Source organism: Pseudonaja textilis, chromosome 5 (assembly GCF_049901715.1).
Source record: "Pseudonaja textilis isolate UNSWEBS1 chromosome 5, rPseTex1.2, whole genome shotgun sequence".
NCBI lineage: Eukaryota > Metazoa > Chordata > Lepidosauria > Squamata > Elapidae > Pseudonaja > Pseudonaja textilis.
Genome location: NC_141994.1, coordinates 7,555,424 through 7,578,324, shown reverse-complemented (window position 1 = coordinate 7,578,324; position 22,901 = coordinate 7,555,424). Strand labels below are relative to the sequence as shown.

Sequence of the window (22,901 nt, the reverse complement as noted above, 5' to 3'; positions counted from 1 at the left end):
TCCATCCATCCATCATGTGAGTTCTCATTATGTCGCTTACATTCTAAGATACGTTCTAAGTTATCTAGTAGAAATTCTTTCTAGTAGATTCATGCTTTTTAAAAGGAAGGTAATGAGAAGAAGGCTGTTTGAAAGAAACTTTTATTGTGTGGAGTATGTATGTGTTCAAAAGAAACAAGTAATATTTGTCTTTGTTTTTTTTAAATATTGTGACTTTTGTCTCTGTGGGTGAATGAAACTTTTGCTTCCAGGTATAAATAATCTCCAATTCATTCACAGATTAATACAATAGAGCAATATTGAATTGTATAGGAATGGTAGGGAAAGAGAGAAGAAATTTGGTATTTAATTTGGCAAAGACTGTGTATAAATTCAAGAATGTAGTTTGTCAGGCACACACATTTAAATTTTATGCCATAACAATGTTTACTTATTACAGGCAGCTTCATATATTGATTCCTGACTTAAATCACATTTAGAATAGACCCATTCAATTTAATGGAACATCCATTAAGCATGGCCTTTTGTTTTCATTAGTTTCCTCTAAAGATGATAAAGTCTGGATAAAATATTTTAGCATTTTTGAAAACTACCTTCTGAAGATATGTTTTTTTTGAGATTGGATTAAGATTGCTAAATTCTGTATCATCAAAGAGCTTCCTCCTTCTCTATGTCCTGCCATATTCTAGGCTTTGGAAGTCCAGACATTTAAAATTAATTCAAAGCGGCATTCATTGAACATGCTTAACACAGAAGTGAATTCAGTGTGGGAACAGCTGGAGTTGTTTGAGCACAAAGCCTATTTCAATTAAAAAAAAAAACACACCTTAGTCTTATTAGTTTTGATTATTTAGTTAAAAAAATAAACTCTTAATTTCTTTAAACTGCTTGTCAAATCCTTAAGTAGCCAATAAATAATTTATCATGGGGGGGGTGAGTATGCGCGTGCATGCGTTATATTGCTGATGTTCTTTTCTGTAAATGCTAATGATAATCTTAAAATAGCTTGCTGGCATGCCTTGTGAATATAGTTAAATCATTTTCCATTCTTCCATGATCATTGTTGTTTTTCTTTTGTTGGGATAAAATTGCTGCTTTGTCTTCAACTCATTAGGGTTTTGTTCTATTTCTTTCCCATCTGACAGTGAAGATTCACCCACTCCTCTCCCCCTTAACCTGAGAGAACTTTGTTTTATTCCCTCACGTCTAAGAAATAACATGTTCCGATATCCATCTGTTTCCGTGGTTGGTTCTGATTCATGTAGGTTGTTCAAATAGCAGCCTAAGTTAATCTTTTAGAAAATAACTGATAATCCTTTCTGTGCCTCCTGCATCATAGAGCTTGAGACTCTTTAAGTTGGTATGTATTTCCTTGGATTTTTTTTTTAGGGGGCGGGGGTGTAGTTTAAATATGTTTCACATTTGTCCATCCTTTTGTTTTTCTTGGCCAACCACAAATTTTGGAAGCTCACCCATTTAACTGCTAATGTTTTTCTGTTCACTAGCATATTGTAAAATGATGCTTGTACGGTCATATAGTGTTCATCATCTCCATCCAGGTTTGACACTCCCAGTAAAGTACAAGCTGAATGTACAGTATGCAGGTTTGTAAGTTAGATGTATTCAGGAATGTGGGATAGCTTGTAGTCAGCAGAGAAGAGGGCAATGTGGGAAAGAATGAATTTTGCTTACCGTAACTAATGACTGACTATTTCAGATTTTTTTTCCAAAGTGTTGTTTGAAAATAACTATTCAAATTGGGAAAATATCATAAGGTAAAGTATCTTTGTTCCATCCCACTTGACAGAACTAATGAGAGAGAGAAGTGTGTGTGTCTTAGTATAGCATTACACACTTGCCATAACTGATTGCTGAAAATTTAGAATTTAGTCATTTGTACCCCAGATGATTGGGGCAATTGAATATGCTGAGCAATTAGAAGGACATAAAGGACTTTGATAAATCTTCCAATGTGAGACAGATTCTGTCGACAAATATGGATGAAAATGTATTCTTTTTAATTCAGTTTTGGTATTTAATATTGTTAAAATACAGCAGGTTAGTAAAATATTTAGTAAAATATACAGACTAAGTGTAACACTGTTTCTTGACACTGAAAAGTGAAGTTATTTTTACCATACTTTGTTTCAAGTGAATGGAACTGTTTGTGTTAAGATAATAAAAGGAACCAATCACACAAAAGGCAGGTTTAATGTGAAAAAATACTGCAATCATATTTATTATCTGCTTTGATTTTAAACTGCATAATTCCATAGTTCTAACATTATTCACTGGAAGGTAATGCGTATTTGCAGTGAGATCAAGTGGATAATTAACTTGGTTTGAGTTAGCAATTCCTACAGTTTTCAGATTATAAATACACGTGCAAACTGGCTCAGAAAAGATAGACATCACAATGCAGTTCACAGTGTTATAATATTATTGTGTAAATATAGCACATATTTATCTTTTCTAATGATAACAAATTTCAATCAAGTTAGTTTCATTTACAACAGAATAACTTAATCAGTGAAAGTGAAGCTCAGCTATTTTAAACTAAGTCTAAAAAGTTATTTTAGCATAGTTCTATTATCTACATTGATTAGAATAATGAAGATAGCATTAATTTATTTAGGATATTTACTCCTAAAGCATTTAATCCAAGACATTAAAAAAAAACATACAAAAAGTTATAGTTTAGTGCTCTCTAATGTTCATTGTTAGCAAAAGCACATAAAATCTGTGGAATATTGAATAGCATGCTTATCATAAGTACTTGGTTCACTGAAGGACTGTTTTTCAGCTTTCAGTGCTCATTGTGTTTTTAAAGTAGGCCAATTGAGAATCAGAACTCTTAGTGGCCTATTTTTGAGAAAATGAACCTGTCTTTACTGAAGCGATAAAGTTGCAGTGAAATGGAAGCTTGTGACTTTCTTTGGATCCCGTGTAATTTTTGTAGGAAATAGAAAAAAAGTGGCATGGACAGCTTCTGGGTTGACCAGAGCTTCCAAATAAAGTTTACTGTAACCTGTCAGACTGATAAACAGATTTCTTTGTATCTTTTTCAGGTTGTGTTGTACCCAACTTCCAATAGCTCAAAGTCAGCAGAGCTGCATAAAATGTTAGTCCCTAAGAACAGCCAAGATTCTGATTTGAGGATAAAACTAGCAGTGAGAATGGATAAGCCACCACACATGAAGCATTGTGGGTGAGTTCCTCTTCTGAAGAAGAATAAACACTAATTCCTTTTCAGCTGCCCGTGTAATTTTTTTATTACATGACCTACAGCCTGAAGAGAAAAAAGTAAAGAAGCAGTCCAAGTGTGGTAAGATAAAATGTAAAATTAATTTAAACCAAGTCACCTTTGTAGCTTCAAAATAAGTAAAATGCTTATTGTACAATCAAAAGCAAGAAGGGAAAGTGATGTGCAAACATGTATTGAATTTTTAAATGGTGATTTCTACTGATATATATATATTCCATATTTCCAACTGTGATTGTGTACAGATCAGATTTACCACACATAACTCTTTTCTGTTGTCATGTTATTTTTCCAAGTATATGTAAAACAACAAATTTTTGTTGCTCTTGATGTGATACAGATGATCCCAAAGGAGGAGATGATGTTTTTAGCTAGTATTGTATATAAAATACCATATATGAATTTAGGTGGATGAATATGTTACTTCCTATTATACATTGGCAGACTTCTAAAATTTAGAAAATTTCAAGAAGCAGCTTCGGATTCACTAAAAAAACAAGTGAGGAAATTGAATCATATTAGACATGCCTAAAGTAACTGCAAACAGAACATCGTCAGGGATATAAATATCTAAGGTCTTACACTAAAATCTTGCACAGTTGAGTATAATTCATTAATGGGAATCTTTGCTTCAGAAAGAACAAACAGTTCTACATGTAGCAAAATAAAAAGGTCACTGTATACATAATTTATGACATAATTTTTAAAAATTGATGAAAAATACTTTCTTTGGGCTGTAAACAAGAAGAGAGGTTTGAAAAGATTAGGAGCTAACCATTCTACTTGGAGTCTGCCAGACCCTGATGCTGAAGCAGATTTTTTTTTCTTTATTTTTTTCAGTGAAAAATTTAAAGAATGACTTCTAACCTAGTCTGTCTCAAAACCAACACTTTAATACAAGCAAATGTTTGAATTTGCAAATTGCTTCAGTCAGTGTAAAAAAACAAAATATTTTATCAGATGAGTTATGTTTTAGCACAGCCTAGTGGCCAAAAACATGTGTTGTTTCCTTTAGTAAAAAAACATTGTGAATATTTTTAAGCCATGAAATAAAATTTATGAAATGAATTGCTGAGTTGGGGAGGGGGGAAGGAAACAGAAGAAATCACCTCCAAAGGTCTCAATACCATTTGTAGTTGTGGGCTTCTGCTAGTCAGATTTAATCTTTAAATTTGGCTGAGTTTAACCCTGATTGAATTAGATGAAACTGTCAACTTTCTACGGGTTATATTCTAAATAATTTTTGGACCCCATCCCCATTTATTCTTGTGACAACTCAAGGTATAGATGGAGATTTTCCTCAGCTATTTCAAGTTATTTATCTGTCACAATTGAAACCAAAAGCTATTCTTTTGGGTTGAATGGATAGATGTCTAGAAAGAAAAAGCCATAGAATTGTATTTTTAGGTATGACAACTGCAGTGGTATTACTATGTGCTCAAGATTGGTAAGCTTCAACACTATTCATGATAAAAGAATGGCTGGTGAAGATGTTGGAACTTGCACAAATGGCTAAATTGACTTCCCTGATTAGAAAAAAAGACAATATTTGCCTTTATGGCTGGTGGGAAACCACTTGTAGACTTTTTTTTTTCATGAAACAGAAAAAATGTACTTATAATTCATGTTTTGATAATTAGAAAAATAGATATAGAAAAGTGAGCTTTTTAATAATCACAAGGTAAGAGATAATTTGTAACCATACCTGTATTTGTCATAGAGAAAATCTGAAGCTGCTTCTTCCTATTCTGCCTTTTTTTCCTGTACTTCTCTGTCTCTGCCTTTCAATTTCTTTAATCTGTATCAGTTTGTTAGTTTTTATTTTATTTTAAAAACTTTTATATTGATATGATGTATGGCAGAGGTCTCATTCTCGCGGCCCGCGGGCCAATTGCAGCCCACAGGACAATATCCTGTGGCCCCCACCGTGATATGAAAGTATAATATTAGTGCATGATATAAATATAAAGTATAATATAAAGTATAATATTATGCGGCCCAGCCTCACCAGACTCTGCCTCCAGCGGCCCCCAGGTAAATTGTGTTTGAGACCCCTGACGTATGGTATATGATAATGATATATGAAATGATATATGATTAATATATGATTGATTGTGTATGTGTATATATATAATTTTTCCTACAATCAGGTCTTTGCTTTTTTTTTGTGACATCCATTCCACTGTTTGAAGAGTTCCTGTATATTCTGAGTCCTTTTTTTCTTAAACCTAAACATACGCGGCCTCTTTAATCTTTTTTTCATAGTTTTTGGGTCCCTTCTCATCCTCACTGTCCTTCTCTTAACTTCTTCCAATTTCTCTGAGTCCTTTTTGAAACAAAAGTCAAGGTTGGAATTTGTTTCTTGTAGTAGTGAACACTTTATCTTTGCTTTTAGGGATACACCGTTTTTTTCCCCCTGTTCTTCAATCTCCTGAATTCTCAGAGCCTGTTTCATCTTCAAAGACCTGAAAACTTCCTGAGTTGCTAGCAATGCAAAATCTAATCTATGTCACTTGCTTCTGATTGTTTGTCTCACCCACTGGAATTGCTTCTCTTTTTGAATGCCTTCCTTATGGAGAGTTGTTTCATCTGTTAATTTGTGCTGCAGACTCCCTTTACAGAAGTGATCAATGCTTGTCTTTTCTCATTATCTCATTATCATTGCCTCTTTTCTTGCTTATCCTTGCCCTTCCTTATTATTATTATCTTATTATTATCAAACTGTGTAAGCTTTTGTTTTTCTGGTCCTTGTTTCCCTGCCTGAAAACAACCTGGCATTTTTTGCAACCAATACAAGCTTGTAACCAGTCCTTGGAGAGAAAAATGAATGAAACAAACAAGGTCAAAAGAGTCAAGATTCAAGTCCATTCCCTTATAACCTTCTAATGCAGTAAAAATAAGATCACATGACCCTTAGGACACTGCAGTCGTCATAAGTATGAGTCAGTTGCCAAGCATCTGAATTTTGATCGTGAGACCATGGGGATGCTGCAACAGCAAAATTCAGGGGCTTGTCAACTGACTCATATTTATGACGATGTGAAAATCAGTCACTTTATTCAGTGCCATTGTAATTTTGAACAGTCACTAAATGAACTGTTATAAGTCAGGACAACTTACAACTCCTTATAAGCAGAATTAGGCTGCAAACAATGTACAGAGGCAGACTAGGATGTCTCCTTTCTGCCTTCCTGACAGGATTAACCCCTAAATGTGGGGAAAACAAAATACTGCTGGAAGGAGATTTCTTCCAACAGCTGGTTCTCCAAATTGCTCAGAAAATGAACAACCGGTTCTACAGAACCAGTGAGAACTAACTGAATATCACCACTGGGATCACGTGATCACGTTTTGCAACATTCTCCCAAGCAAAGTCAATGTGATAGCCAGATTCACTTAACAACCGGATTAATAACTTATCAACTGCAGTGATTCACTGAACAACTATGATAAGAAAGGTTATAAAATGGGGCAAAGCTCACTTAACAATTGTTTCACTTAACCACATAAATTTTGGGCTCAGTTGTGGTAATAAGTTGAGGACTACCTATATAGAGATACATATGACTTTAATTATCTCTGTTAATTTGCTGTAAGAGGATCTTACAAATGTTTATAGCAAGTCCTAGCCACTTTAGTTGCATAGAAGAGCTGAGATACTTTTAATTGACCAAATATATCTGATTAAATGATACATTCTGTCATTAATAAATTATTAGGAATTGCTTTAGTGGTGTAACTAAATAGCATGAGTAATCAATGTTTAAGTAAAAGACAGCTCAAGAATTTTTGTGTCAGGGTTAATTTGTCAGCAAATAACATTTCCCATACTCAGGCTACCACTAATCCAAAGGAAATGTTCTTCGTTTTCATAAAGAAAATGTGGCAAGAGATTTAGGGTTATGCAAATCTTTCAAAAGGGGTGCTTCAGAACACATATGTGCATGTATGAAGTAGATGGTGGCATCCACACATAGGCCCTTAATTTTGCAAAAAAGGAACTAGCTACTGTGACTCTGCTACTGTCTCTGGGGCTTTGTTTCTGTTCTGAGTGTGAAGCCTGCTAGACCTTGGCAACCCAATGGAGGAAGCAGGACACTTCATGGGAGAAAAAGGACAATTCCAGAAGTGATTCTTGACTGTCTAGTGAGGGAGGGAAGGAAGAGAATGGGAGTCAGAGAAATTCTGCTTTAATCACAGTAGCTTTAACTCATTCAAGCTTAATGTCAAGCTTTGTGTGGCTAGCAAACTCAGAAAACCAGAACTTTTTTAATTTTGGAAAAATCTGTATTGCTATTAGAGTAATGTAATAAAAATTTTAAAACCTTCCCAAGACATTCTGTCATACCATGGAACTCACAGAAGTATCCTTGATGCATCCATCAAAAATTGCTTTTTGGACTTCTCCTTTACCGTTACGGTGCCTAACCATATTTGTTATGGCTGCTGGAGGAGCATAGTTGTTTACAGTGCGGAAGGAGGAATTTTGAGGAAGTATTCTCTTTGAACCGCCCAGGCCCACAGTTCTTCCCCGGGAACACAAAGCTAAGATCGAAAGAAGGTTCCTCTGCTCTTGGGGAATAAAAAGGAGGTTTCTTTGTCCATGTCTTCTCACCAGAACAGAGATTACATAATAACAGAGTTGGAAGTAACCTTGGAGGTCTTCTAGTTCAAATTCCTGAGCAAGCAGGAAACCCTACCATTTCAGACAAAATCTCTTCTTAAAAACCTCCAGTTGTGGTACCCACAACTTCTGGAAACAAGACATTCCACTGATTAATTGTTCTAACCGCCAGGAACAATTTCTCTCTAGTTCTGTGTTGGTTTTCTGCTTGATTAGTTTTCATCCATGGTGACTGAAAGGAAATTCACATTAAATCCATCTACTGTTTCTATGAGGAACTCCTACACTGTAACATACTGGTGAAAAGTGAGGTCACAATCTTTCCTTTTTACTTATTCGGTTCAGCGAAATAAGCAAGTAGAAATATGAATAGTGGATTTAATGAGCTGATATATGCTTTGCAGTGATATATTTTAGCCTCGTTATGAGACTAGATACTGGTGTGCATTTCTGTTTAGCAGAGATAAATATCCATTCATGTTGGCTATTGTCAGCTTTTCATATCTGCTGATATAGCTCTGTGCTGCAATTATGCGTGTTAATTATGTGGTAGAATGCACATAGCTCTTGCTGCAGTTGTAGTTCTCTCTTACAAAGTCTGCACTACTATTACTATTAATCTTCTCATCACTCCTTATCACCCATCCCACTTGTGACTGTATGACTGTAACTTTGTTGCTTGTATCCTTACGATTTATATTGACTGTTTCCTAGTATGATTTGATTGCTTATTGTACCCTACGACTATTATTAAGTGTTGTACATTATGATTCTTGACTCTTGATGAATGTATCTTTTCTTTTATGTACACTGAGAGCATTTGCACCAAGACAAATTCCTTGTATGTCCAATCACACTTGGCTAATAAAGAATTCTATTCTATTCTATTCTATTCTACTCTACTCTACTCTACTCTACTCTATTCTATTCTTATTAAAGTATATTTTGTTTATTAGGATGCTGGCCCAAATCTATTTCTTAGGTCTCTAGTTAAATTGATTCTGACTTTTCAGAGTACTTATGAAGGAAAAGTTGTGATACACTTATTCTCTTCATTGTGGTTACATACTGAGAAGCATTTCATTATCTTATCTCACCTAATTAGATTGGCTACTAAGGTCAATGGCTTTTTCATTAGCATGGCAGGTTTCATGATTTATAGCACAAAGCAAACTGTTTCAATTAATAATAACATATTCTAAATGCTTTTTATTTTATAAAATTGTGTATCCTAACAGATTCTACAGAATTGCCTCTAAATATCTCTATGATTTCAGAAAAAGGAAAAGGAAAATCCTAGCATCCTTCTCTGTTTGTATTGTTGAATAACAATAATCTTGGGATCAATGATATCTATATACTACTAAAACTCTTGTATCTATTTGATAGTTTGTAACTTCAAAGTTGGGCAGAACATTCTAGGGCAGAACCTTGTCAACAGAAATATATTCAGAATACCCCTGGGGAAATGAAATTTGGGGTTTTTTGACTGTTTAAATTAAAATATAGACTAACAGCTCCACCTTCTGACCTTTAACATATCTGTAGAAAGTTCATTGCAGAAGAAGGAAATGGAAAGCAGATTGCTACATATCTACATGCCACCTATTATAATTCCTACAGCATATAGTCGTATTCAGGGGATAATTTTGGGTACTGATCCCCACTAAGAAACACTGCTGCTCTTTGAACATTGCATTGCCCTTTTTAAAAAAAAAAAAAAAACTGATACGATGGGCAAGCTGTATCATAGTCACATCTTTTTATTAAGAAGGAACTTCAGAGGCCAGTTTGTGAGGGAATAACTTTGTGATATAGAAATTCTTTCTGGGCCTCTTGTAGACCTGCAATTTGAAAGGATGCCTTCTATCGTATAGCTGATTGGCAATAAGAAAGTGAATGTATTCTACAATTACCCTGAAGTGATGGGTTACTGTTTGTACAACTCTTATGTTGAACAATATTGCACCATAAACAGAGAATTTGATTGTTTATACAAGAGTATTACCTCATGGGAATTTTTCTTGAGGATTCAAAATCATCTTTTATGTATCTATATTAGCCTTATAACGAATATCTCTGTGACAGATTAATTTTTCCTTTTAAATGTACATAGTAACAGTGATCTGTCTGTTATTCTCTTCAGTTTAAACATTAATTTATGAAGTATTTTCGTAAGGAAGACTTGATTTTGCTGATACTTATGGTGCCAAATGAAGATCAGATATAATCAGTATCAGTAATCCAATGTTATACAAAGGGCACCATGTGTATTTAAGCTTTTAAACAATAATCCAATAGAAGCAGCTGCTGTATTTATAGTCAGGTGTATTACTATGAAATATTAAAAAATATGATCACAAGAGGGCAGCATGGTTTAAAGGAATTCTAAGAACACTGTTGAACTGATATAAAGTTCAACATGTAAAATATACAATATTCCCATATGTTATTTTATAGTTATAAACTACTTTTTATTTTCAGCAACATATTAATATGCAATTTTGTTCAAAAAATTATCTTTAGTTTTTAGAACTAAAAAAAAAAAAACCAAATATTTTGACAAGAACTAACATAACCAGGAATTGAAATTTTTGGTGTTACACATTCAAAACTTGCTTTGATTTATACTAGATTTATACTTCAGAAGTGTTGGACTGCTCAGAATCCCCAGATAGGGGATTTATGTAGCATACATGAAAAGAACATGGCTTCAGTTGGGTAGTAGGAACCATTACATTGACTTGTTTAATCCTACTCATAAAGTATTACCTCCATCCAAGATCAAATTGGCCAAGTCTGGTTTACACATTTATGCTCACATCAAAATGTGTAGTATAAAGATTGGATTGAGAGACAAGATTTCAATCCTCAGCACATTATTGTCATGGAAAAAGCTGAGTATTAGCTGTCACTAAGATTATGTTGAGGTTAGCGGCTGCAGGTGTGGACGGTGGAGGAGAGCGAGGACTCGGATGAGGGGCCAGGACCATCAGGGAGTGAACTGCTGCCTTCAGGGATTGTGGGGTCTGGCAGCAGTGATGAGGAGCCTGTGCTAAGTGTGCGTGAGTGCAGGATGATTCGTAGAAGAGAACAGCTGGAGCAACATAGGCGACTCACGAGTAAGGATGCAATGTAATGGCCCCTCCCTCCAGGGAATATAAGCCTGGTTTCAAAAGGTTTTTGCCTTTGCAGGGGGCAAAAGCACTCTAAGGACCCAGCATTGTGTGTAGAGACTCCGGCTTATCTGAAGAATTCTGTCAAGGCTTTTCTGGTTGGACTAATTGTCTGCAAGCCATCTTTTATCTACAAAGAAGTTTATTTGTAATTAAAGCTGTGAAAGTTTTGAGTTGCTGCGTTTGTTTGAGATTTTCTTGCTGGTAACAGGGTTGGGTCAAAGCAGGTTATGATATTTTCAGAAGCGGTCTAGAACTGTACATGTTGCAGGCACACAAATACAATGATTTCTAGATCAAGTCACTAAGATCTTTATCTTAAAGTGACAAAATTAATGAACCAGTGGAATGCTGTGGATATAATTTACTAGGACTTGTAAGGCAATTTGATAAAGGTAGATCACAACCTACTACTTGATATGATAGAAAAAAATGTGGTTGGGTTAAACAGCATCACCACCAGATGGATTCGCAATTGGCTGACCAACCACACTCAAAATGTAGTCCCCCACAGAACTGCATCTACATGAAGGGAAATATGCAGTGGGGAACCCCAAAGCTCTTTTTTAGCTCCAGTAATCTTCAATGTTATTTGGATGAGGGGATAGATAAGGAACTCATCAAATTTGCAGATGACACCAAGCTGGCAGGAATAGCCAACACTCCAGAAGACAGGCTTAAGATACAGAAGGATCTTGACAGACTTGAACATTGGGTGCGGCCTGACAAAATGAAATTTAATGTTGAAAGTAGTAAGGTCCTACATTTAGGCAAGAAAAACAAAATGCACAGGTACAGTATAGGTGGTATTTTGCTCAATAGTAATAACTGTGAGAGGGATCTTGGTGTCCTAGTGGACAATCATTTAAATATGAGCCAGCAGTGTGCTGCAGCTGCCAAAAAAAGCCAACACAGTTCTAGACTGCATTAACAAAGGGATAGAATCAGGATCACATGAAGTGTTCGAATGCTGCATCCAGCTTCAGTTGCCACAATGCAGAAAAGATGTTGAGACTCTAGAAAGAGTGCTGAGAAGAGCAACAAAGATGATTAGGGGACTGGAGGCTAAAACATATGAAGAACGGTTGCTGGAATTGGGTATGTCCAGTTTAATGAAAAGAAGGACTGGGATGACATGATAGCAGAGTTCTGATATCTCAGGGGTTGCCACAAAGAAGAGGGAATCAAACTACTCACCAAGCACCCGAGGGCAGGACAGGGATGGCAACTAATCAAGGAGAGAAGCGACCTAGAACTAAGAAGAAATTTCCTAACAGAACAATTAATTAGTGGAACAACTTGCTCCAGAAGTTTTGAACGCTCCAACATGGGAGGTTTTTAAGAAGAGATGGAACAATCATTTGTCTTGAAATGGTATAGGGTTTCCTGCCTGAGCAGCAGGTTGGACTAGAAGACCTCCAAAGTCCCTTCTAATTCTGTTATTTTATTATATTCTGTTATGTTTATAGGTTAAGATAATCCTTGAGTTACGACCACTTCTTCAGCAACCACTCAAAGTTATGAAGGCACTGAATGAGAGGTACTAAAATTCCAGACACTGCATCAGCCCCTCAGTCATGATCAATTTAACCACAAGAGGCGTTTCAATTCTCCCACACCTGACTATCTCCTTCCCCATTTATGCTGCCATGCACCCTGTTGTCTCTGTCACTCTTCCAGCCTGTGTTCTACACCTTGCTGTCCTGCATACTGGCACTCCTGCTGCCCTGCAGGAAGACCTTGTGTGGGCTTTAGGAAGGCCTTACACCGTCAGCAACCGCCTTCCCAAAGACCAGGCTCCTCATCAGTAGCAAGAGAAGCAAGATGGCGAAGGTAATCCAGGCCCAGCAGGGGCAGTGAGTGCAAAGCAGTCAAAGGGGCAGAGAGATGGATGAGAGAAGGTGGGGGGCGGGGAATTGACACTGAGTGAGATGGCAGGGTAGAAAAAGCACTTTATGAAGGTGTGGTACTCACCCAATTATCACAACTGGGATTGCCACTGCGAAACAGGGCGTCATATGACATTTTGCCTAACAAACACATCACTTAGCAACAAAAACTCCAATCTCAATTAGGGTTCTTAAACAAGGTCTACCTGTATCTAGCAGAGCTTCTAGAATAGAAGGAGGTTCTATCCGTCACTTGTCCTTGGAGCAGTGCCTTGAGATCAGAAGGAGCTTTGTAAAAGTCTCTTGCTACCAATTGCTCTAAATCCAAGCTAGTCTGTATTGTTGGTTATCTGCATGTGGTGATGTTCTTTGCTTTTACTTCTCTTTGGTTTAAATCATAGAACTTCCTTTTTTTAAACTTGATTTTTCTATATAATCTCACTTATCATCTAAATAAATATTTAAAATATGTAGCTTGGAATTGAATGGTTTCAAATTATTTTTCTTCAAGTTCCTCGAGATTAATACGTTTTATTAATCTACATGGTGATAGAACTTGAAGTTATATTCAAATGCGTAATGGAATTTGGCCTATAGCAGTTGGAAGTCACTTTAATCATAAAAGGAGAAATCATTTAATGATTGATTTCACAAGCCACAACTATATCTCTTGTATCATATTTAAATAGATTTGTCATTTGCTTGCTGTATCTATGATGCAGAAATCCAAAACTTTTACTGGATAGAAATAAGAAGAGAAGGACCAGGGGAGACATGATAGCAGTGTTCCAATATTTGAGGGGCTACCACAGAGAGGAAGGGGTCAGGCTATTTTCTAAAGCACCTGTAGGCCAGACAAGAAATAACGGATGGAAACTGAACAAGGAGAGGTTTAACCTGGAATTAAGGAGAAATTTTCTGACAGTGAGAACAATCAACCAATGGAACAGCTTTCCCTCGGAAGTTGTGGGAGCACCATCACTTGAGACTTTCAAGAAGAGACTGGACTGCCATTTGTCAGAAATGGTGTAGGGTCTCAGGGTTGCCATCTGGCCATTTTTCCAGCCAAATTCGAGAAATCTGGCCATATGAAAGTTGCTTGGCCATGAAATCAAAATTTTGGTGGAATACCGGTTTTCAATACAATATATTCTCCTTGGCCACGCTGAAGAAGTCCCTGGTGGCCTCAGGCTATGACGTGGAGAAGAATAACAGCCGCCTCAAGATAGTCCTAAGGAGCCTGGTGACCAAGGGGACGCTGCTACAGATAAAGGGCATGGGCGCCTCGGGTTCCTTCAAGCTCAACAAGAAGCGGGCCGACGCAAAAGACAAAGCGACCCGCAAGCAGCAGTCGGCGGGAGCCAAGAACAAGAAGTCCACTGGCACTGCCAAGAAGGCAAAAAGGGCTGCAGGTGCCGCCGGGGCAAAGAAAGCTGTCAAAGAGCCTGCTTCAGTGGTGGCCAAGAAGCCGAAAAGCCCCGCTAAACCCCTGAAGGCAAAAGCTAAGCCTAAGGCTTCCACCAAGGCCAAGCCCGCCCCTAAAAATAAGTGAAGCTCCCGCGGATTCGCTTCAACCCAACGGCTCTTTTCAGAGCCACTCAAAATTGTCTTGAAAAAGAGTTGAGCAACGTGGACCAGTGTGAAGACCCTTCGGTTTGTTTTGGAGGGAAATATTGGACAGTCAAAGTAACGGGAAGGTAGCATGGCCGAACGGTCTAAGGCGCTGGATTAAGGCTTCAGTCTCTTCGGGGGCGTGGGTTCGAATCCTACCGTGTCATTTTATTTGTTTAGTGATTATATTTTTTCAATGAGGTGGGGAATCCCCCTAAAAACCCTCATGCCCTAGCTTCCTCCTCCTCTAGGATCGCTGCATTTGGCCCTGAGCTTTCCAAACGGTAGTAGCGGTTATTTGAAGTGAGATGCCTAGCCTGGATGTGAGTAAAGAAATGCAGAAATTCCCATGATGTCACGTCACGTTCTCGAATAAAGACTATTCTTTATGATTTGATTATTTAAAAACAGTTAAAAAAACAAAAAGCAATATATCCTCATGTTATATTGCATAAAAAAATTTGGCCATGAGAGAAAATAATTTGGCCAAATTTGGCCGTATTTTGAGTTTGGCCGCAGAGCCAAGCTGCGATCTTGCAACCCTGTAGGGTCTCCTGTTTGGGTGGGGGATTGGACTAGATTATTATTATTACCTTTATTGTCAAAGTACAACATGTGTACAATGAGATTGGCTGAGCCTCCCTTCGTGCACCCCCCCCCAACACAACTCACAGTGAGGACAGAAGTCCCTAATCCAGTCCCAATCTTACTACACTATGTGACCTTGTTGCACAACACGCTGGCCCTGTAAGTCTATCATATTATGTCAACACAAAGTTATTTTCCATTCAGAAGTCTAACAGCCCACGGGTAGAAACTGTTCTTCAGCCTGTTGGTGCAGCTGGCTATGCTTCCATATCTCCTAACCGATGGTAAGAGAGTAAAGAAGTGCTAACCAGGATGTGAGTCATCCCTGAGGATTTTCCTCACTCTTCTAAAGCAGTGAGCCCTGGCGAGGTCATCTAGTAGTATCAGGGAACAGCCCGCGATGTTTTGTGCTGTGCTCACCACCCTCTGTAATGTCTTTCTATCCACAGCTGTCAAGCCAGCATACCATACCATAATGCAATATGTGAGGATGCTTTCTGTTGCAGACTGGTGAAAGGAGGTCATCAGATGACCTACAAGGTCCCTTCCAACCTTGTTAATCTGTAAGATTTGTGGCCATAGTGAGCGGTAGCAATAGCACTTAGACTTATATATCACTTCGTAGTGCTTTACAGAGTCAGCCTATTGCCCCCAACAATCTGGGTCCTCATTTTTATTGACCCTGGAAGGGTGGCAGACTGATTCAACTTTAAGCCAGTCAAGGTTGAACTCTTGGCGATGGGCAGAGTTAGCCTGCAATAATGCATTCTCGCATTGACTTTTCTTGTCAGAAGCCAGCTGAGAAGGTTACAAATAATAATCACGTGAACCTGGGATAGAGCAATTTTCATGAATACATTACAGTTGTTAAATGTCAGAATTAATGGCCATTAAACGAGTAGTTTAAAGTCAAGGACTCGCTTTAGTGAAGGTGAGACCAAGCAAGTAGAGTAAAGTGAGTCCTGGCCCTGGTTGTTATGGCTCTGCTCTTTGATTTTCCTCAAGTACTTCAGGAGGCCCTGCAGATAGGAAGAGCGGTGGATTCTGGGAGTCCTACGTAGGCCAACAGCATATTCTAAGTTTTGCTGGAATGGAAGCAGAGTTCCTGGATTTCTAGTGTTTTCGCATTTCAATGGCCTTTCTCTGTTCTTTTCCACAGAGCCAGTAGCTCAAATCCAGTGGCAATGGCAGCTTTAACCATCATTGTGTATCAACACTGTGATTTGGTATCCAAACTGAAATAGTGAAGAAAAAAAGAAAAAGCGCTTTCACATGACCTTTTTTTCTTTAGCTTTGACCCAGAGACTTTTGTATTAATCTATGAAAAGATTTCAGTATTAAATTGCTTGGCCTAATGAAGTAGCTCTCATAAACACTTGTGTCTATTTGCATTTGAGATCCTACTCTATAAGTGTAACATTTTGTTTGATATTTAATATTCAGATATGTTTTAGATGTGACATGCCTTATAAAGCAATTATTAAGTCAGGATGTTTCAGATTAATTGCATGTAAAAATGGAATTATATTAATCTTAAGCAATCAGGTACATAGGCGTGAAGGCATCGAGAATTAAATTATTACTATCAATAATATAGCAAAGCAGTGTTGCAAAACCGAGAAGCGAAAGACGTGTTAGGCAATCTACCCAATTCAAATACAAAATAGACCTAATAAAGCACAAGAAAGAAAAGGACAGGAAAAAAAAGCCAGTGTTAAGAGATTGGCAAGCAACCAGAATGTTTAGTTGACAAAACAGATTATCAGTGATTTGCTGTTGGCAGTATGCATTCAGTGGAAGCACTTGTGTCAAAATCCTCATACTGTTTGGAGAGGGTGGTTGACTTGAATTGAATTAGACTGATAAAAATGTTTCCAGATAGTGCTAAAAGTAGAGATATGATAGCAGTATTCTTCTATGATTACCTTTGTGGAGATTTAAATATAATTTTACTTCTTTGAGTAGGGAATAGAATGTTTGCTAGCAGGTATTTCAGGTTATGTGTGGTTGAGTCCACATGATATTTAGAGCTATGTTGAGAATTAAATTTCAAAGTTAGAGAAAAGGACCTACTTTTAAACAGACAGTGCTGTTAATCTTAGAGTAGAGATGATATGAATGATATGAATAAAAATAATTTTATATTAATGTCGCTAAATTTTGTATATTACATAAATTTTGCTAAAACCTATGGCTGCAAATAAATGCATTACTACTACCTAAACAGATAGGTCTGTTGCAGGGCTGGAATGCTACCGGTTCTGTCCAGCTCTATAGAACCGGTAGCTCTGAAGAGCAGCAGACACCGAAACACCTGCCTGGGCTCTTACCTGTCCTTTATTTCCTGCTTTTTCAACTTCAGCTGCTTGTGCGGCACAGCTGAGGTTGAAAAAGCAAAGAAAAAAATGGCTTTTCAAATGCTGCGCACCTGCGTGCAGCGCTTTTCAGCTGTCCGGGAGGCACAGCTTAAGGTTTTTACACACGAAGAGCACATGCGCGCGCAAAACATAATCACTGAACCGGTAGTAACACTGGTTGAATCCCACTCCTGGTCTGTTGTGATTTTCTCCTTGTGAAAATTTGCTTTTGTTACTCAAGTACAAAACAATTTTACCTACAATGCAAATTTTGTCCCCCGTTCGACTGACCATCTTAAACAGCCTTAAAAATAAGTTCAAGAGTGTTCATACAATAATTCATGTTTCCTAGGAAAAGGACATCACACTTGAAAAGGAAATCTAAAGTCTTATCACTTTTTAACTGCCCTGAGCCCTCATAGCTAATTTTCCAGAGTCAGAAAACTAAAGAATCAAAAACTAAAGAATTCCTGGCTAATATAAAAATATTTGTTCTTGTTCCTCATAATAGTAGGAGGGTGGTGGTATTTTTCACCAGGACAGAAAACTAGGAAGTGTAGCCAAGGTTATTCCTTCCTTCTTCAAACAATCCTAGCTTGATTGTCAGAATTTAATTCCTGGTTCACATGTCATAAGAGAATACATCTTCCCATCAGGTGCCAGAACCTCACCAATCATGTCTGGGTTTGGAAGCAAAACAGGGAAACCATTTGTTGGGTACCATCAGGGAATACCTAGACTGTAAGCTTGATTGGGAAATTGAAAAACTCCAGAAGAAAATAATAGCAAACTTCCTTATAGTCACCAAAAGTTGAGTCTTAACTCAAGGAGTTTGTTACTAAATCTTAGCTGGCTGGTTTCACACATAAACTATAAATAATTGCAACACACTAAGCTCCAAAGTAACAACTCAATATGGTAAGCTAAAATGAAATTGTCTTATAGTCTAGAACAGGCTTCCCCAAACTTGGCAACTTTAAGACTTGTGGACTTCAATTCCCAGAATTCCTCAGCCAGCATAGTTGGCTGGAGAATTCTGGGAGTTGAAGTCCACAAGTCGTAAAGTTGCCAAGTTTGAAGACCTATGGTCTAGAATATTATGTGAATCAGACTAATTTGTCCATCAGTTTGGAGCATTTTTTATCAGATTTTAATATGTAGAGATGGAGTGATAACACATGGACTCTCCTGCTAAATGGTGCCAGGTTTGCTTATTAGTACTTCAGTATATTTAATATGATCACCTGTAAACTGAGGTAGACATGCTTTGGTGCCAGTAGATTTCAATAAACATTTTTTTTGTAAATACCATGTTTCTCCAACAATACGACCTCCCCCAATAGGAAGACCCAGCATGTTTTCTAGGCATAAAATGAAATTAAGCTCCTCCCCCCAAATTTAGGCCTATTTTAAAACATGCAAAATGGGGGGAAGGGTGGGGGGACTTGCCGTTAGGACTCAAAACCTTCAGTGCCTGCCACTGTTGATTTCCCTTCTGCCCATGCCGCCACCGCATTTGGAGCTGCCACTTCCACGTTTGGAGCACCACTGCTGTTTGGAGCACCGCTGCCATTTGGAGCTGCCACTTCTGCATTTGGAGCTTCCGCTTCCACGTTTGGAGCGCTGCCGCTGTTTGGAGCACCGCTGACGTTTGGAGCTGCCGCTTCCACATTTGGAGCTGCCGCCGCGTTTGGAGCTGCTGCTTCTGCATTTGGAACTCCACCACTGTTTGGAGCACTGCTGCTGTTTGGAGTTGCCATGTTCGCATTTGGACTGCTGCCACATTTGGAGCTGCCGCTTCCACGTTTGGAGCACTGCCGCTGTTTGGAGCACCACTGCCATTTGGAGCGCTGCCGCCACTCCAAACAGAGTGGCAGCTCCAAACGCGGAAGTGGGAGCTCCAAACATGACGGCAGTTCTCCAAATGGCGGCGGCACTCCAAATGGCAGCAGCACTCCAAACACGGAAGCGTCAGCTCCAAACGTGGTGGCGGTGCTCCAAATGGCAGCGGCACTTCAAACATGGAAGCGTCAGCTCCAAACGTGGTGGTGGAATGGGCAGAAGGGAAAGCAACAGTGGCGGCTGCCAAAGGTCTTGTGTCTGCAGCAAAGGTGTTTGGTGGGAGTAGGGAGCTCTCTGTGCTTCGCCATGATTACCCGTTAGGAGCAGCTGTTGGCGAGGCTGCCCGCGGGGCGCTCTAGATGAAGATGCAAGGGGGGGAATTAAGTCACCTCCGAAAAGACGGCCCCTGTTTTTTCAGGGCTAAAAAAAAAATAAGACCTGACCTTATTTTATGAGAAACACGGTATGAGGGCTACAGTAGGTGAGGCAATAATGCAAAGAAAGACTGAGTTGCGCACATAGGGAAAACCAAGATTTTCTCTCTCTTTTTTTTTGAAAAATAGCTTTGGAGAAATTGTTTTTAGGATTTAGACTTGTTATTGTTTATTGCTGTCAAATGGTATAAAACTATGCCATGATTTTTGACAATTGTCAGATATTGGGAGCCTTGTATTTAAGAAAAATATGGGAAATACTACCTAAGAAATTAATATGGAGAGACATTAGGGGGAAATGTCATTATGAATAATACATAGAAATACCTAGTCTTGAGTTAGGTTTTATTACTTTGTATTTAATTTTATGTCTGTGAAGCTGAAGTGTCATTTTTCGATTGAGGTGTGGTAATGAATTTGTGAAGCTCTTTATTAACCTGACAGCGTAGTATGTCTATTAAGCAGCTTATAAGTTTTGACATGAAATTTCATGGTTTCATTGATTAATCAATGAAACAATGTTTTAAAATATTTTGTAAAATTAATTTTCTTGGGGGGAAAACTGATCATGAGTTATTACAAAAACAATTACAAGATATTTTGATACCTGAATAAATATATGTGCGTAAATTAAGGAGAAGTAATAGATTGTTTCTCCTAAGTACAATCACAAAACAATGGAGGGGCAATGAATTCTAGAATCTAATCCATCCTGAGTTTTGAAATGTAGCATGATAAGGTTGGAAGTTTGAACATCAAAAGTAAAGTAAAGCATGACCTTTTGACAGTTCAGTTATGGGAATAGTTAGGACTTTCTCTGAACTGTTAATATTATATTCTGCAGTATACTGTATGGTACTTACTGTCACACATTTACTTTTTAAAAGAAGGTTCTTTGCTCTAAATTTTGGATATTATTTATTTATTTATTTTTATTTTTGCTATTTGACATCTACATGTTCCCAGAAAAGATAGCTTTATTGAAATTCAGGATTGGGACTGACTTTGGAAGTAAATAGACTCCTGATTCATGCTAGTGGGTGACTATACCAAGGGAATGAAAACAAAATATGTGGCCCAATTAGTATTCTTGTGTTTCTTAAAGCTTTCAGTAGGATCAACTTTGTAATTTTCTGGATTAGTTCTGTGGGTTTCAAATATAATGTGCAATATTAAAGGAGCCCATATTTTACCAGAAAAATCAGATACAGAATGTGATGCTTTGGGACTTGTGTCCAGAGTTTGTGGGCACCACTTATTTCCATTCTGTTTTCTACTCTGTTCACATTTCAGTGAAACTATTACAAGTAATCCTCATTCAATGATGCTATTAAGGATTGGAAATTTTTGTCATTAAACACTGTGGTTGTAAGTTTAAAAAAAACAACATGTGACTGCACCACTTAGTGATGGCAGTTCCGGCAGTCCTGGTTACAGTCATTTTTAAATGAAGACTACATGGTTCATTAAGCAAGAATTTCATGTGACTGTAACTTCTGACTTCATGCCAGCTTCCCCATTGATTTGACTGATTGGAAGCTGGTGGGAAAGTTGAAAATCACAACCAGGTGACTGTCAGTACAATTTTTGGCCATAACTACCACTCGTTTAGCAACCTTATAAGTTTGAGCAGAGGCTGAATGTATGGTTGTTAAGTAAGAACCAAAAAAAAATCATTGGAGGTTTGTACTGGAGCATTGCCTAAAAGCAAACACTAAGCAATCCTACTGCTTGTTTTCACCAAATTATTGATGGGAAATCATAGCATATCTAAAAAGATGATTGAGAAAATATAGAAAGAATGTAGAAGAACAAGTGAAATTTAATCAGCTGTAACAGCGTTACTGTAGATGGATAAATGTGTTTATTCAGACTAAGATGTTTGTCTAGATGTCAAAGACTGATACACATTATTTAAAAGCATAATTTAATAAATTGGGCATGTTCTGGATTCAACAATGTCAGTGGAAGTACATATGGCGAATAATCAAGAATATATTAAATAAGTTTAAGTGGTAGGTGACCTACAAAGTTATATCAAGAAAAAGGGGTTTATATTCATTTTGCATGTGAGATTGATATCATGGATTATTGTAATGTCACCTATGATTGAATTTATTGTTTATGTAAAATAAAACTATACATGACCTTATGAAGCAAATCACTATGCTTACATTACACAAATAATATGCCACCTACACTGATTGCCAATGGATTTTTAGGCGAATTTCAACATGTTGCTTTTGGTCTTTAAAACTTTAACAATATATCTATATCTATGAAATAGAAATTACTGCATTGTTGTGGTGCAAACCAGTATGATCGTATTACACCAATATTATGTGGTTGACAAAGGCATCTTATTTTATCCCTCCTAATATTTGAGTTGAAATCCAAGATACTTAAAAGGTGAAACATTGAATACTCAAAGCTTGTAGAGACTAAATATCTTTTTACCACCCACTGTAGTAATATATTACTGCTTCAATCTGTTTTTCCTGACTTTTTAATGGATGGCATTTACTACATAAATATTTTGTTATTATCTATTTTTTATTGATACTACAGAATAACAGGTGCTTTGGAAAATAGCTTGACCCCTTGCTCTCTGTGGCAGCCCCTCAAATATTGCAAAACTGCTATCATATCACCCCTAGTTTTCTTCGTTAGACTAGACATACCTCATAATCACGGATTCTTTCTTTTGAGGTGTTCACAAATGTTTAGACAAACATAATCTTTGAAAGCAGAAATAGGCACATTCAATTCTTTAAAAGAAAGACCTGAATGCCTAATTTCACCAAGGTTTCTTCTGGAATGAATTGAATTGCATCAGAACAAGAAGTAATGGGTCTTTGAAGTCCAAAGGTGTTTTTTTTTTCCAAGAGGCAAAAAACCTTTCTTTTGGACTTTCTTGTTTTTCTTTGAAGACATTTCGCTTCTCATAGAAGAAGCTTCATAGAAAGCAGACTTCTGGTTTGCAGGGCTTTGGCAGCAGGCAGGAATCCGCGATCGTGCGTGGTTTCTGCCTGGGCTCACCGCTGGGGCGCCCCGAGCCAGCTGGCTTCAGGGTTAAGTCACCCCGTAGAGGTGGTGAAGACGGTGGAGAGCCAGCAGG

At 37.6% G+C, this 22,901-nt stretch overlaps 2 protein-coding genes across 19 annotated transcripts in view; both read left to right on the top strand.

The window, feature by feature from the left end:
• Positions 1-22,901, top strand: part of CADPS2 (calcium dependent secretion activator 2) — a 334,568-nt gene that overhangs the window by 157,890 nt on the left and 153,777 nt on the right. For all 18 annotated transcript variants that reach the window (XM_087934097.1, XM_087934094.1, XM_087934093.1 and 15 more), the window contains one exon: positions 3,069-3,208. In XM_087934097.1, coding sequence (XP_087790223.1) covers positions 3,069-3,208 — 140 coding nt within the window. The remainder of the gene's footprint in view (positions 1-3,068; positions 3,209-22,901) is intronic.
• LOC148125524 (histone H1B-like) lies at positions 14,057-14,717 on the top strand. The gene has a single exon (XM_087935478.1). It carries the CDS (start codon positions 14,057-14,059, stop codon positions 14,501-14,503), a length of 447 nt encoding a protein of 148 aa, XP_087791604.1. The 3' UTR covers positions 14,504-14,717.